This window comes from Eleutherodactylus coqui, chromosome 1 (assembly GCF_035609145.1).
Source record: "Eleutherodactylus coqui strain aEleCoq1 chromosome 1, aEleCoq1.hap1, whole genome shotgun sequence".
Taxonomy (NCBI): Eukaryota; Metazoa; Chordata; class Amphibia; order Anura; family Eleutherodactylidae; genus Eleutherodactylus; species Eleutherodactylus coqui.
The window spans coordinates 448,236,603-448,253,981 of NC_089837.1; the positions used below are offsets into that span (position 1 = coordinate 448,236,603).

The 17,379-nt window shown below is 42.3% G+C and overlaps 1 protein-coding gene across 1 annotated transcript in view; it reads right to left on the reverse strand.

The window, feature by feature from the left end:
• The window catches only part of MTUS2 (microtubule associated scaffold protein 2), a 353,509-nt gene that overhangs the window by 274,833 nt on the left and 61,297 nt on the right, over positions 1-17,379 (reverse strand). The window contains exon 4 of the mRNA XM_066583183.1: positions 3,954-4,160. Coding sequence (XP_066439280.1) covers positions 3,954-4,160 — 207 coding nt within the window. The remainder of the gene's footprint in view (positions 1-3,953; positions 4,161-17,379) is intronic.

Here is a 17,379-nt window from a genome sequence, read left to right on the forward strand (position 1 = left end):
TGATCAAGCATTTGATTAACAGCACCTGGCTGCTACTTGGGGCTTTTGCACACTTACATTTTTCTTGCACGTTTTTTTTCATGCAAATGTCAATGGGACTTTCTAATGTTAAAAATGCATTGCACAAAAATCGCATGTTTATGTTTTGCGATTTCTGTGCGATGCGTTTTTAACATTAGAAAGTCCCATTGACATTTGCTTTAAAAAAATGCAGCAATATTGCAAGAAAAAAAATGTACAAGAAAAACGCAAGTGTGCAAGAGCCATTACTCTCTTGAAGCAGCAAGAGTGGACTTAATTTTTCATACACTGCTTCTGCATGTTAGCCTAGCTTTTATTAAATACATAATGACAACGTGAAATTGCCATGTGTTGTTGTTCATCTATCTATTGTAGGGGTGTGCTACAGAGGATGGCCTGTGGGGGGCAACAGACAATCAGTCTGGTGCCTGAAGTAAGAGGCGAAAACACCCACAGGTGTGGTCAGGGATATGGCAGTTCCTATGGCAGTGGGAGAGATTGTGTGGCTGAGAGAGCCAGAGAGAGACAGCTCAGTGGAGCTGTAGGGCTGCCAGGCCCAGTGTGTGGCTAAGAAGGCCAGAGGTGGACAGGGAGACGCCCCTCACCTCAACACGTAGGAGAGGTGTGTGTCTGGGAGGACCAGACTTCAGCTAAGGCTGTATTGCGACCAGAATGCAGGTGAAAGAAAACTCCTGTTGTATGCAGTAGAGAGACATTATGGACCAGGAACTATGTGGTTCTAGCAGGACCCCTGGAGTACGCCTGCCCTTGGACTAAGGGTCTGAAGGCACGACAGACTAAGGACCAGCTGTGATCTGGACATCCACAGGTCTGTGCAAATCAAGTGGACTTGTTGTTGCTGTTGCCTTCAACCATGTGGAGGATTGTACTGAGGGGACTTTGAAAAGGACTGTGAAGGGATGTTTAAAAGAGACTTTGTGTTGCCAAACATTTATTATTGCTCTGGAGACCCAGTCGTCTTTGTTTCGGTTCAAGATTGTGTGAATAAAGTAAAAGTAAAGAAGGAAAGTGACCGTTTGGCGTGATATGTAACCCCCGTGGTGCTATTTAACCCCCGTGTTGTCACACTATGTAATTTTAATTAATTCAAAGGACCAGATGTTGTTACTTTGTCTCAAGAAGCCAACCGTTGTCCGTATGCCCTATTAGAATATGTAAACATCATAGAGGTGGGTCAACCTCCTCAAGACTTATATTTTAAGCCCTTCCCGAAAAATCATCCCGCGCTCGCCCACAGCCCATTGCTTTCAATGGAGCCGGCTGTATTGCCGAGTCCATTGAATTCAATGGGCGAACATCATTCTTCTCTGCCACAGCTGTTACAGCTGTGGCAGAAGAGAATGATTTCTGTAGTATATGTTCTCAATGGGGTCGGCGCTGCTGCCGCCGGCCCCATTGAGCGCATATAATAGAACACAAGGAATCGCAGATAGGTGCGATCTGCGATTTCTTGTGTCCTATAATTTATCGGACAAGCGCATAAAAAGCACCCATGTGTCCGATACCATTGCAAAGCAGATCGCATGCGCATATCGCGCAGAAAAATGCCCGTCTGACCGAGGCCTCAGAATTATTTAACCCCCTGAATACAATCTGATATATACATCTTGACCTGGTGCGTTTTATTATTGAAATAACTCTGTCCTCATGTGTATGCATTATGTAACTACACGCTATGTCTCACATTCACTCATCATCACCATAGCATCTACAGGATGGGCCACGGAAAAGCATCCTGGCATCACACTCTTATGAAAGCTGTGTAAAAGAAAATCTGTCTTTGTTGCCCATAGCAACCAATCACTGCTCAGATTTAATTTCTTATACTGCTGAGGAAAAATGAAAGCTGTGCTGTGATTGGTTGATGGGCAGCAAAGATTTGCTTTTTGACAACTTTTACAAGGGTGTGGTGCCGGGCTAGTTTTTCCATGGCCGACTTTGTACAACAAACTTTATTGGAATGTTGTTTACAGGGAAATATTTTAGTTAGATGTGCTAAGAAGAAAGAAAAGCCTGCTGGGGCTTTTGAACAATTTCGCCAGTGTCTACAGACGTAGGTCAACACGCAAAGGGACCTCCGCGTTGGTTTGCCCGAGTATTTCATGTATTCGAAATAGCTGATGACTTATACGTATTATTCCAAATTCCACTGAATAACTCTATCTGAACATGGAGATTTTTATACATACAGACATATATGTGTAATATATCTATATATCCTTTAGATATGCTATATTTGTCTAAAGTAGGAAATCCACTTAATCAGCCTCTGTTCTAAACTCCTTCATGCAGTTAGTGGATTACATTACAACTAGAGATGAGCGAGCACCAAAATGCTCGAGTGCTCGTTACTCGAGTCGAACTTTCAGTGATGCTCGAGAGTTCGTTTCGAGTAACGAACCCCATTGAAGTCAATGGGCGACTCGAGCATTTTTGTATATGACTGGTGCTCTGCTAAGGTTTTCATTTGTGAAAATCTTAGCAAATCACCAAAGTCATGTAAAAAACACAGAAATGGATAGGGCAGGCGAGGAGCAACATGCAGGGCTGCATTTTGGGCTCCGAGGTCTCACTATTAAGCCACAATAGTGGCAAGAGTGAGACCCCCCCTCCCCCCCGGACTGTCAGCATAAAGATCGTTCTCCTCTGCCACAGCTGTAACAGCTGTGGCAGAGAAGAACGATGTTAGCCCATTGAATTCAATGGAGCCGGCAATACAGCCGGCTCCATTGAAAGCAATTTATGAATGGGTGAGTGAGTGAGAGCTGCCTCTGATTGGTGAGGCTGTGACCAATCAGAGGCAGCTCATTCAGCAGGCGGGGATTTTAAATCCCCGGCTGCTGAATACTACTCACAGCAGTTCAGGAGAACTGCCGGCCGGCCGCGGCTGAACTCCGTCTGCCGGGACAAGGTGAGTATATATTTTTTTTAAATTTTTACACAGTTTTGGATGATTTTCAGGGAAGGGCTTATATTTTTAAGCCCTTCCCGAAAATTCCTCCTGAGATCGCCGGCAGCCCATTGCTTTCAATGGAGCCGGCTGTATTGCCGGCTCTATTGAATTCAATGGTCAGTGCTCGTTTAATCGAGACGAGTACCGCGTGGTGCTCGTCTCGAGTAACGAGCATCTCGAGCACCCTAATACTCAAACGAGCATCAAGCTCGGACGAGTATGCTCGCTCATCTCTAATTACAACAAAAACATGGAAATTCTCAGAACTCAGCAATTTTTTGCTTTTTCCTCTTTCAATAACCAAAGTTCTAGTAGTAATACATACTGCACCTAAAAAAAAATCTGTAACGAGTTTCGTATAAATTACGTTCATTAGATGAAAATATAATAACTAATATATTCAGAAACTTAACCCATTAAAATTTTCAGGAAAACTTTGGCCCCAATCAACTATGTCCAGATACATTTCCAGGGTGCATTTAAAAGTAGTAATAGTCAGTAAATAAAAATATCATATACATTTAGATGGGTGGAGGCTTAGCTAAGGGGAACGCAGAGGTAGCATGCGCTCTCAGGTACTGATACCTGAAGGAGCCCAAAACTCCCTCTATCACATACGAATGCACCAGTATTATCAATGGCACATTGCAGTTGTAGACACTGTTACAGATTTTGCATTGATGTCCAGGAGCTTCAAGTAACATCTAAGCCAATAGGGGTCTCCACCAGGAAGTTCAGGGTTGTTTAGCACTTTGTCAGCAGTGAATCCTTATTTCACAGATTTGTCTGTACACCGTTTATAGAACAACATTTTAGTTTGGTAATGAAAGAGCTTCTGCTATGTACAATGTCTTGCCAAACAGAAAAATATTTAATTACCGTCTTGGCTTGGTCATGGAGCTGGCATGTACATGCTAGAATAATAAATATTTCGCAGAGCAGAATATTGTGAACTTACTGTTAGTTGCCCTGTTGTGTTCGCTCTGGGCGCTCTCATTAGACTGATTGCTTGACAGGGATGACACACTGGAGCTCCGGACAAATCCAAAAGCTGCAAGCTTAGCTGCTGGCAACCGGGAGTAGCCAGGGGGACGAAGGCCAGATTGGCAAGGCTTCGGAAGATTTGACTTTGCACCATTTGGTATGGAACCTTTTTTTAGATCCTCTGTAAAGTATGATAATTGAAAAGTTGCAAGTTAATTTAAAAAAGAGAGAAATCTAACGCAAAAACTAAACTGCTGTCAATCAGTCAAAATTACCAGCGAATTATACAACTATAACATCCTTATCCTAGCAATTAAGGAATAATTGAAGCCTTAAAAGGGGTTTTCCCTATAAAGACATCTATCTGACCATTGGGACCCCCAGCGCTCCGAGACTAGTGCACCCGAATGCCATATAAATGGAGCAATGATGTGCATGTTCAACAACCATTCTATTAATTTCTATGGGCCAAGTGGAGATCAAGGAACTCGGCAATCTCCCTCTGTCCAATGAATGGAAAGACAGTTGAGCATACAAACCGCGGCTCCATTAACATAGGGCATTTGAGTGCACTGGTCTTCAGATCGCTGGGGGTACCAGCAGTTGTACCCCCAGCAATCAGACATTTATCCTCCTTCAGGATAGTCAATGTATGTCTTCAAGAGAAAACCCCTTTAAAGAGATTCTATCACAACAGCAACCCCGCCAATGGACTCATTCAGGCCATATATTACATGATCAGTCATTCATGGAGTGTTTAGTATTTACATAGTAACATAGTAACATAGTATGTAAGGCCGAATGAAGACATTGTCCATCTAGTCCAGCCTGTCTATCCTACTGTGTTGATCCAGAGGAAGGCAAAAAACCCCAAGAGCAGAAGCCAATTAGCCCTTTTGGGGGAAAAATTCCTTCCCGACTCCCTAATGGCAATCAGACTGTTCCCTGGATCAACCCCTAATAGTTCCTACCTGCCTGTATACCAGGATTGACACTTAACCTAATATTTATATCCTGTAATATACTTCTTCTCCAGAAAGACATCAAGTCCCCTTTTAAACTCCTCTATCGATTTTGCCATCACCACTTCCTCCGGTAGAGAGTTCCACAGTCTAACTGCTCTTACAGTAAAGAATTTAATCCTACATTCACCCCATTATGGCCATTGAAAGGGAAATATATGATCACACATAAATTATCCAGCATTATCAGCTGCTTGACATGGGGTTTCAGAAGCCAGACCTGTGATAACCAAATGATGAATTGACCGGCTTCCCAACAATTGGTAAGTGGTGAAACATCTTTTAGATTTCTAAATATTACCAGCTGATTAAGAATTTTCTACTGCTTGTACTTCTATGACATTGTTATTGGGTCTAGCTTGCCATCTAGCTTTTTTTTCGAGGGGATTCTGAGAGACGCAATCGATGAGTACCTCAAGGAGATTAAGGGAATAACTCCTCACCAACATGGATTCATGAAGGGTCGCTCATGTCAGACAAATCTGATCAGTTTCTACGATGAAGTAAGCTCTAAGCTGGACCAGGGAGAATCTATTGATCTTGTATATCTGGACTTCTCTAAAGCCTTTGACACCGTGCCACATAATAGGCTAATATACAAAATGAGGCAGCTCGGACTGGGCGAAAACGTGTGTAAGTGGGTAAAAAATTGGCTCAACGATAGAAAGCAGAGGGTGGTAATAAATGGTTCGTACTCTGATTGGACCACAGTCGCTAGCGGGGTGCCACAGGGTTCAGTATTAGGCCCCACTCTGTTCAACATATTTATCAATGACCTGATAGAGGGGCTGCACAGCAAAATATCAATATTTGCAGATGACACAAAATTATACAATATAATTAATGCAACGGAGGACAATGTGCGGCTACAAACGGACCTGGATAAGCTGGGGGCTTGGGCAGAAAAATGGCAAATGAAGTTCAATGTTGAAAAATGTAAGACTATGCACATGGGCAGGAGAAATGGATGTCACCAATATTCACTTAATGGGGTACCACTAGGGAAAAGTGATATGGAAAAGGATCTGGGGGTACTAGTGGATAATAGACTAAACTGGAGTAACCAATGCAAGTCAGCCGCTGCAAAGGCAAATAAAGTCTTGGGGTGCATCAAAAGAGGTATAGGGGCGAAGGACGAGAACATTATCCTTCCATTATATAAGGCACTTGTCAGACCTCACATGGAATACTGCGTACAATTCTGGACACCGGTGCTCAGGAAAGATGTCACAGTGCTTGAGGGGGTTCAAAGAAGAGCGACTAAACTAATACATGGAATGACGGGACTGGAATACCCAGAGAGGCTGTCCAAATTGGGACTATTTACTCTAGAAAAAAGAAGGTTAAGAGGCGACCAAATAATCATGTATAAGTACATGAGGGGACAACACATGGATCTCTCCCGCGATCTGTTTACACCCAGGACCACGACGGTAACAAGAGGACATCCGCTACGATTAGAGGAAAGTAGGTTTCATCACCAACACAGAAAGGGGTTCTTTACTGTAAGAGCAGTTAGACTGTGGAACTCTCTACCGGAGGAAGTGGTGATGGCAAAATCCATAGAGAAGTTTAAAAGGGGACTTGATGTCTTTCTGGAGAAGGATATTACAGGATATAAATTTTAGTTTAAGTGTCAATCCTGGTATATAGGCAGGTAGGAACTATTAGGGGTTGATCCAGGGAACAGTCTGATTGCCATTAGGGAGTCGGGAAGGAATTTTTTCCCCAAAAGGGCCAATTGACTTCTGGCCTTGGGGTTTTTTGCCTTCCTCTGGATCAACACAGTAGGATAGACAGGCTGGACTAGATGGACAATGTCTTCATTCGGCCTTACATACTATGTTACTATGTTACTATATCTAAAAAGACCACAGTGGTCAGACTTGATACTACTTGCTCTACTTAGTAAACTCTTTGAGAACTTCTGGTCTTCAATCTTGCCCTCCTCATGTAGATTTGGACCTGGCTACATGCAGCCTTTTGGTTATGTCTGATCAACGGGGCAGATAGTTTACTGGAAAGTAAACAATGGGAAGCTAAGGGTCAATACCAGGTATACAGAATATAACAACAAGTCAAATCAAAAGACTAAATCCAGGTCACGTACCAGATGAGTTAAAACACCAGAGAAGATCTAAAGGTCAAATCATTGCAAAGGAAATCAGATAGCACATCCAAAAGGGAATGCATGTTAATTTAAAGTGGCTGAAGGCAAATAACAAACATACGCAGGGTGTAACTGCACTCTAATAGCGCCATACAATATGGCAATAATGAATACATGAAAATGAACTGCAATCAATACTGCTAAAAGGATTGAGTAAAAAAGTTGGAGTTCTTCTTAGTGAACATTTTGATCAAAGTATGAGATCCCATCTACAGGTAACAAGGTTAGATGGGGCACTAAAATTCAGACTCACTTCTCTTTGGGCACATAGCCTCCCGAACACCTAGGGCATGTAGGATCAAGTCTAATTAAAATGCCTTGGACAGATAGGATGGAGTGCAGATCCAACATGGAGGCAGCCACACCTCCAAGCAAATGTATTTCATTTTGGATGTATTGTCTGATTCCCTTTGCATTGAACACTTGGGGGGTCCTGTCTGATGGAGCCGTCTTGTCACCAGCAGATGGGCTTTGACACTTTGATCAAAATGTGCACTAATAGCTCCAATATTTTACTTAATACATTCAGTAGAATTGCAGTTCATTTTCATGCATTCATTATTGAATACTCTCGGAAAGTTCAGTCTCCACTTCCAGGTGCATGGAGCCCCGACACCTGCTCTGCACCAGACATGGCAGCTGTAAATTCAATATTTCTGACCTTACTTCAAACGGCTGTAGCTCTGATTCTATAAGTGCTAGAATCCTGGCTTTACAATGATCAAGCTTTGCCAATCTGGATAGGGAACATAACCAAAAATCCCAGCTACAATCTCTCAAAGAGATTGAGGTCTGCATTCTGACTTGGTCTATTCATATCAGCCTCTTTTCCTTTTGGTTCAGCTCCTGTCCATTGTGTCTATGGTCCATGGGGCTGCTATTAAGCATCTCTCTAAATGCTGTAAAATGCAGCTCAGACAAAATGGCTACATAATTATGTACAAACTGTTAGCGCAAAGACAATAGAATACAAAAATACACAGTCAGACAATTAAGACAAAATGGAATATGCTTCACTTTCTTGTTTTAATTAGTAAAAAAATATAGGTGATACATTTCCTTTAAGTCCTTCATGTGTAGCTTCCTCTTCATGTTTGGGGCATGTATTTGTTTGAGTCCAACACTTTGCCAGTCAGTCATGGAAATATCATTTGAGGCATTGTCCCATCTGCCCCTAATGTCCATATGCAGCTTGTATAGAAATACCCAAAATGTTCACCTATATTTCAGAGTTTTGACTTTTCACTAAAGTTGCCCAGAAACGCTGGATGCCATTACGCCTACGGGTATTATCCACAACTACAGTATGCAGGCTTAATACTCTGCTTTACAAATCTTATCTGTAGGCTAATGTAACTTTTCCAAGCTTATAACATGAAGTCTGTAATTCTCACTAGAATCTTATATTTCCAGTAAACTTGAATTATACATTTAGGATATCAGAAACTTGGTCTTGTTCTTGCATATTTTGAACAGTCTTTATTTTATTCATTGTTGACTTCTCGTAAGATCTAGCAGAAAGTCAAGTATTGCCACAAGGCAGGAGGTTTATCTGCTCAGCATGCTTTTGGGTAGTATGACTGCCAGGTCCCTCCCCGGCATGATTACAGTGGATATGCTCTGACATATTTCCAAAAGTGAATTTTGACTATGTCTTAAAATTGTGGCTGCTGCTTGCAGCATTAAAAGGTTGTTACTTGTTACCTTACTGCAACATCACAAGCTGTAACATTACACACTTCTGTAGATAACAAATTGATCTGCTACATCTGTATTTGATGATATCCTGTGCTTTCATCCGCTGACACATTCTTTCTAAAGGACTGCATCGTGATATGTTGTATGGTGCCCCGCACTGACTGCATCTTTAGTTCTGGGTTGCTTGAACTGGAAGGCCATGGTAGCCGGTCAAGGTAGCTGGCAGCAGGAAAAATGACTGATCTCTCAGCTAGCAGAAGGAGTTGCCAGTGTAGGTCAAGAACAGCCTAAGATTTTGTGCTGTGATGCTTGAACGATGTACTACAACACTGATAAGAGCAATAGATTGGCTGATGAAATAAAGTGATTTGAATGCATATAAGCCATGACAGTTGTAACTTTGATCTTTGTAATTTATTAGGCCTGGCTTGTCCCTCCATAGCCGGTTGGTGAGCTGGAGGCCAGAGTAGATCATTCATTGTGAGAGCTTCTTTGGGCTGAAAGTTTGTTTAGCACAAGAGAAGTGGTGGGATGGAGGCTAAAGTAAATGACCAAGGGGTCTGTGGAAATGCCTTATAGTGGGTCATCTGGTGTGCTCTGGAGACCCATAAAAAAGGAGTTGTTATCATGGTATCACCTAGTGAGCCTCAAAGAAAGTCACTTGGGAGCAGGCAGCCAGCTGACTTGGTTCTGAGAAGCCTGCTGGGGCTATAAGACATATCAGCCTGTAGGGGCCAAGGTGAGTTGGGTGATGTTAGACTCAACCATTGAGTAGACTATGCCTAAGTCTACAAAAATTGTGCTGTGTAATGAGGGGGTTGTCTGCCCGAAAGCCTCTAGTGTGGTGGGAGTTATAAAAGAGGCCAGGAAGGAAGGAAGTAAAAGTTTAAGTGTACAACACAACTGTTTCCAAAAAGTTTTGTTGTAAATGTAAACAGTCAGTTAACATAAATGACAAGTTCCAGATAGTGGTGTGAAGACAGCCCTGCTTTGAGGTCTGTGTGGAGTCAACACCACTCTGAGGTCTATGTGGAGCCAATATTAACCTGAGTGATCACCTTCAGCTCCGAGCGGAGGATGTCCCCGCTTGTCTTCTGCTTTCAGCTGTTCCCCGCTCGCAGCACTCGGCTGTTATACAGCCGAGTGCTCTGAGTGGGGTATGGAGAACACAGCTGGACCACTCTGTTCTTCATACCCAGCCTGTCTTCAGGTAGCGGGATACAGCTGAAACAATAGTATCAGTTGTATCCTGCTGTGAACTCCTGATAACTGATCGCTGATCTTTCAGCATGCTAAAAGATCAGCGACGGCTTAACGAAAACTGCACAATGTCAGTGCAGCTAGACACAACAATTATCGCTAAAAAGATGGCTTTGAGCGATTTTTTAGCGAAAATCATTGTGTCTAAAAGGGCCTTTAGCCCTTAACTGCGTTTTACACTGAAAGTAATGACATTTTCTATTATACATTGTTTTAGCTGCTCACTGTTTTCAACACCTCTTATTGCTGCCATTGAATGAGAACATTCTTCTTTTTATGCAGATTCTGAAAGCCTGTACAAATGTAGTTCTGTCCTCAGCTGAAACGATGCAATTGTATCCAGACAAAACTGTGGTCTATGGTTTTATAGAAGGTTGCGGAGACCCCAGGGCACGACTTACCGTATTTTTCGCTCTATAAGACGCACTTTTTTCCCCTCCAAAGTTGAGTGAAAAAGTCAGTGCGTCTTATAGACCGAACGTGCCGAGATCAGACCCGGCCGGAGCTGAAAAGGATCGCAAATCCTTCTTACTGAGCTGCCGGCCATTTGCATACAAAGCCAGCATAGCAGTAGAGCAGAGCGGCCGCACAACAGCTGATTGCTGGGGGCGGGGGAGGAGCAGGGAGCAGAGCGGCCACACAACAGCTGATTGCTGGGGGCGGGGGAGGAGCAGGGAGCAGCGCGGCCGGCTCGTACAGCAGCTGATTGCTGGGGGCGGGGGAGGAGCAGGGAGCAGAGTGGCCACACAACAGCTGATTGCTGGGGGCGGGGGAGGAGCAGGGAGCAAAGCGGCCACACAACAGCTGATTGCTGGGGGCTGGGGAGGAGCAGGGAGCAGCGCGGCCAGCTCGTACAGCAGCTGATTGCTGGGGGCGGGGGAGGAGCAGGGAGCAGAGTGGCCACACAACAGCTGATTGCTGGGGGCAGGGGAGGAGCAGGGAGCAGAGTGGCCACACAACAGCTGATTGCTGGGGGCGGGGGAGGAGCAGAGCTGCCACACAACAGCTGACTGCTGGGGAGGAGCAGGGAGCAGAGCGGCCGCACAACAGCTGATTGCTGGGGGCGGGGGAGGAGCAGGGAGCAGAGCGGCCGCACAACAGCTGATTGCTGGGGAGGAGCAGGGAGCAGAGCGGCCAGTACAATAGCTGATTGCTGAGGGCTGCCGGAGGAGCAGGAAGCTATTATACAGACAGGCAATTCCTGCTATATTGCTGACAGTGTGATAAAGATAGCAGGTCCGCTCCACACCAGCACCCATACAACAGATGATTAGTGAGAGGGAGCTGCTGCTCCCCCTGCTCAGCAGTCAGCTGTATGTACAGACACTCTCACATTTGCCAGCTACATAGGAGAGGGAGGGGCAGAGGGAGAAAGAGCTGCCTGTATTGTGTATATATTTGTGCCTAGTTATGCATAACCATAATGATACATGCCATGCAGGGTTCCTAGAAAGTTGGGTGACAACTAATGGAATCATTACATTGTCACTCAGCTCTTCCAGGATCCTGAATGCCAACTGCAGAGTTATACAAGCATGCATACCCCATACATTGTCATAACTATTCAACGTGGGATTCAGGGCTCCTGGAAAGCTGGATGACAAGTAATGAGATCACCATTACATTTATACTCAGCTTTCCTGGATCCTGAATGACAGGTTGACCTAGTGGTATATACTTCATTCCGAGGCGGTACTACTGCTGTTTATTTCTCCTGTAATACCTCCCTCACTGCCTGGTCTGAGGAGTTCAAAATATTTTTCTCCTATTTTCCTCCTCTAAAACCCAGGTGCGTCTTATCATCAGGTGCGTCTTATAGAGCGAAAAATACGGTATGTGCCCTTCTGGGGAAAAAAATTGCCCTGGCCAGCGCTGAACTCATGACCCAGTGGTGGAAATTAGCTCATCACGCCTCTCTGTCCATAATACCCTCTGTAGTTTATTTCATATAATTGCCAGTCTTGTGGGTTCTTCAGAGAGGAAAACAAATCTATTGGTTTCATCAGATTATTCTGTATGGCGTCTTCCTTTAATGTCGGGTTTCATTTGCCGCTCTCATCCCTTGCTTGACTGCTGAAGATCAATTCATTTACTGATTAAAAACAACTTTTGCTGATTGAACGGTTCTTTCTGTTTTTGCACTGCTGCGCGGAGACTTCATGAGTCAGCTGTGCACATTACAGTTTAGGAAGATACTTTACCTTCTTCAAAAGCATTTCAATCTGTTTTTTCAGAATCTTAATGCATTTCACTTTCTGCATTAAATCCCAAGACGGGAATTGTGTAATTATTTAACCACATTTAAACATTCTAAATGTCTGTTCACTGTATCTAATATGCAGAATATATTGTTATTAGTAGTACATTAACACATACATGCCCTGGTACAACAAATGTGTAAGTAAATAAATCAGTTTGTCCAGAACTAGAAAAAAGGGACTCTTGATTTCCCAGAAACACTGCCATGTCTGTCCATAGGCTGTGTCTGGTATTGCAGCTCTGCTCCAATCAGTTTAATGAGGATGAGATGCTATATCAGACACCCATGAAGAGATGTGACAGAAGACCCTTTTTCTTCTAGTCCTGGATGAATCCCTCCTGATTGGCTGGAATCGGCACATGTGACGGGGGCGGAGCCAAAACGCTGCTGCTGCCGAGCCGAGCCGAAGGGAGAAGACCCATCTGCGCAAGCACGTCCAAAAAAGCAAGAAGACACCGAAATTAGACTGAGCCATGGAGACGGGGACGCCAGCAACGGAGCAGGTAAGTGAATAACTTCTGTATGGCTCATATTTAATGCACGATGTATATTACAAAGTGCATTAATATGGCCATACAGAAGTACTTAACCCCACTTGCTTTCGCGAGACAACCCCTTTAAGTAGATTCACAACTAGCTAAGTGCCATGCTCAAAGAGTGGTCATTAATGGCACAACATGCAATTGGAAAAATCTCTCACGTAGTCATTAACGGCACAACATGCAATTGGAAGAATGTCTCAAGTGATCATAACCTGTACAACATGCAATTGGAAGAATGTTTCGAGTGGGTACGCAGTGGTCAACATTTTTATAAATGATCTAGATGAGGACACTGAGGGGAAACTAATCAAATTTGCCAATGACACAAAGCTAGGAAGTATAGCTAACACTAGAGAAGAGGGAGAGAGGATCCCAAAATATCTAGACAAGCTTGAACAGTGGTCAGCGACTAACACAATGGTATTTAACAGGATGAAATGCAAAGTCCTACATCTTGGCAAGAAAAATGAAAAAAAAAAACTTAGAATCTAGATCACATGAGGTAATTATCCCCATCAACTTTTCCTTAGGCCGCTTTTTATATGTATAAAATTTGAGGCATATGGAGGTACAGTAGACGCCCCATGTACAGTATATGGAGAACCTATTATGACTTTGTACAAAACAGAGACCGTTCTTTTCATATTGACTTTCATATTGAGCAGTAACAGTAATTTAGCGCCAACAACTACACCTTATTAATTGCAGCGACAGCTTAAGTGAATGTAGAAATGATACCAGTCTAAGTCAAGCTGTGATATTCCATTACCGGTGGCCAGAACAGTTAATTTTAATGGTGTAAATAGCAGCATTCAACCTCCCATGTAACATCTCACATATTATTGAAGTATTAATTGAATCTCCATTAGAAAAAAGGTCAAAGAAAGTTCCATAAGTTATAAACAGAACGGGTGCAGTTATAACAATCAGGATCTTGACGTTTCACCAGTCACTGTAGAAACTCTTTCAGCTTGTAAGGCCGAAATCATACACAGAACTTTTTCATGACCTTTTTGGGGCGTTCTTCACAGCATTCATTTTAAGTCAAGAAATGCTATGACCAGATGTTGCTTTAAAACAATGCTTTAATTTCAGGATACAATTTTGTCCTGGGATCAGAGGGAGTACTTATATATATTACTATTAGGTTGTGCTTCTGGACCTGTAGTACTATGGGTTTCCAGGAGCACATTTCTACAGGTGTGGGATGTTTGAGCTGGTTGGGTGTGGAGTTCTCCAGCCAGCGAATCACCATGGTCCGTTGCATATAAATATCAGCTCCTGTGGCTAGAGGGAGCTGGTTTGCTCATTCCCCCATGTGTTTGCATTCATACTTGTTGTTCTGTGGGTGTGAGCTGCAATGTGTTCTGTGTGTCTGAGCTGGATGCCAGAAATGTGGTGTGAACAGTCCTGTTCCATTTTGGATGCATCCATGCTGTGTCAGTGTGAACTGTGACCTGTGCTGCTTGGATCATTATTACCTAGGGCGAGGCAGGTCCTTAGGTTTTAGCGTAGAGCTATCCCTATCGGGATGATCGCCCTGCATTGAGGCAGGATTCATGGGGTTAGTTGTCTTGTTAGAGTAGGGACCCGCAAGACAATGAGAACCCTTGAAGTGGGATTGCGGGCTTAAGTATCATGAACAAAATATATACGATAGCAATTCCATCTGTTCATGCATGTGGGTATGCCTGGTCATGTTTTGGGCATTTTTCAGTCGTTGTTTTATGTCTGTATTCCATCATATGTCTGTTCCACTTGTCCACTGTTAGTTGGATGCCCAGTTCTTGTTTGCTTGTCCTACCTGTCCATTCGTGGGTGGACGCCGAGCATTATCCTGTCCTCTTCATCTATTGGTAGATGGCATTAGGGTTTTATTTGTCTTTTCCTGCATCTGGCCTCATGTACAGCAGCTGAACATGTCCATCCAGACTGCTCCAGTACCATGTGATTCCAGAGTCCTATTGGCAGTCCAGGACGAATGTAACAATTACCTGCTGTTGGTTTCCTGTGCTCATTTCCCTCTGATTCGTTGGTTCCAGTTTGCATTTTCAACTGTCCAAGATGGCTAATGCAATATTCAGACTACCTAATCCAAGCAGTGTATTGCTTGTGTTAGACTACCAATGCACTATATCTACTCTGTGATTGGCCAGTACTACTCACATGTTCAGTGCTGGCATATCAGAGAGCATTCTTGAGAGCATTCATTGTGCATTAGGTTGGGGTGCTGACAGACGCTCTGAATTCAAGTGGTCTCTCATTTATTAGGTAATAAGAAAAAAGTTTGGTCCTGTGTTAGCCAGTAGAGCAAAATGTGATTGCTCTCAGCTAGAGAAACCAAGTAATCTTGTAGATATGATATCTTTGAATGGCTAACAAAAATACATGATGTTAAAGTGAGCTTTCAAACCAACTTGTCTATTTGTTCCTGCATCTAGCCACCTGTACGACAAATACAAAAATTCAGCAGCAGTCAAATTTTTTTTTAACCCTATAGGAGGAGATGGAAAAATATGCAAAGCCGCCTGAGGAGTTTATGAACCATCAACTCCGATGAAGCTTGACAGAAAAAAAGATAAACAGTGGCTGCATAATTGGTGAAAAAATTATTTTCAAACTTTATTGTTCCATAATCCTGTAGTTGGCGATGCTTCAACCATAGAGGTCTTTTTCAAGCCACTATCAGATGAAAGAACATGGACCAGCTTTTCTGTCATCTGATAGTGGCTTGAAAAAGACCTGTATAGTTGAAACGTTGCCTACTATAGGATTATGGAACAATAAAGTTTGAAAAAAAAATTTTCACCAATTATACTGCCACTGTATATCTTTTATTCTGCCACCTGTACAGCAGACTGACACTTCCGTCCTGACTGCTCTAGTACCATGTGATTCCGGAGTGCCGTTGGCAGTCCAGGACGAATGTAACAATTATCTGCTGTTTGTTTACTGTGCTCATTTCCCTCTGATTCATTGGTTTCAGGAAGAACCATAAGTAAGTTTGAAAGCTCGCTATAACATCATGTTTTTTTTAGCAATTAAAAGGTATCATATCTACAAGATTACTTGGTTTCTCTTGCCGAGAACAATCATATTATGAGGTATCAATTTCAAGGCACTTACATAGTGCACTTGGTGAGAGATGAGGCTAGATTATTCATGAGGCACTAAAAAGGGAGTTTTATTAGGGAGCTATAAAAATAAAAAACCTTAGGAAAGCAAAGTTTAATTGGCTCAGAGATTCCCTTAATGCTGTTGATTGGGAAATTGCCCTCAAAAATAAGAGTAAAGACAATAAATGGGAAATATTCAAAAATATCCTAAATACTTACTGTGAGAGGTTCATACCTTACAGGAATAAAAGGGTTAGGAATAGGAGTAAATCAATGTGGATCAATAAAGATGTAAAGGGGGCAATAAACAACAAAGAAAATCTTTAAACTACTAAAACGAGAAGGCAGTGAAGAAGCACTAAAAACCCAGAAGGAAGAAAAAATAATGTAAAAATCAGGTAAAAGCAACAAAGATAGAGACACAGAGACTTATGGCCAAAGAGAATAAAACTAAGCCTAAACTGTTCTTTAATTATAAAAATAGTGAAAAAATATTAATACTGAAAGTGTTGGCCCTTTAACCCCTTCATGACATGGCCTATTTTGGCGTTGAGGACCAAGCGATTTTTTGGTATTTTTCCATCTCCATTTTTCAAAAGCCATAACTTTTTTATTTTTCCGTGGACGCGGCCGTATAAGGGCTTGTTTTTTGCGTGGCGAACTGTAGTTTTTATCGATGCCCATTTTGGGTACATAGACTATATTGTAAAATTTTTTTTTTTTTTTTTAATGATAGCAGAGAGAGAAAACGCATCAATTCTGCCATAGATTTTTTTATTTTTTTTTTACACCGTTAATCATGCAGCATAAATGAGACTTTCCATTTTTTCTGCAGACCGGTACGGTAACAACGATACCAAAATTCTAACATTTTTTTTAGGTTTTCCCACTTTTCTGCAATAAAAACCCTTTTTTTTGGAAATCTTTTTTCTATTCTAAATTGCTGCATTCAAAGTTACGTAACTTTTTTATTTTTTGATGTACAGAGCTCTATGAGGGCTTATTTTTTGCGAGACGAGCTGTAGATTTTATTGGTACCATTTTGGCGTACATACGACTTTTTTGATCACTTTTATTGCGTTTTTAGTGAGGCAAAATGCTAAAAATGAGCATTTTGCCTCAGTTTTTTAGCTTTTTTTTTAGCGTTTTTTTCGGTGCACAGTCAAAAGCATGTGCAACTTATTGTACGCATCGTTACGGACGCGACAATACCAAATATGTGGGGTTTTAATTTTTTTTAACCTTTTTTTATGCTAATCTGAGAAAAAGCATAAAAAATGGTTTTTTTACTCTTTTTTTTTACATTTTTTTTAATTCATTTTTTAAATCTTT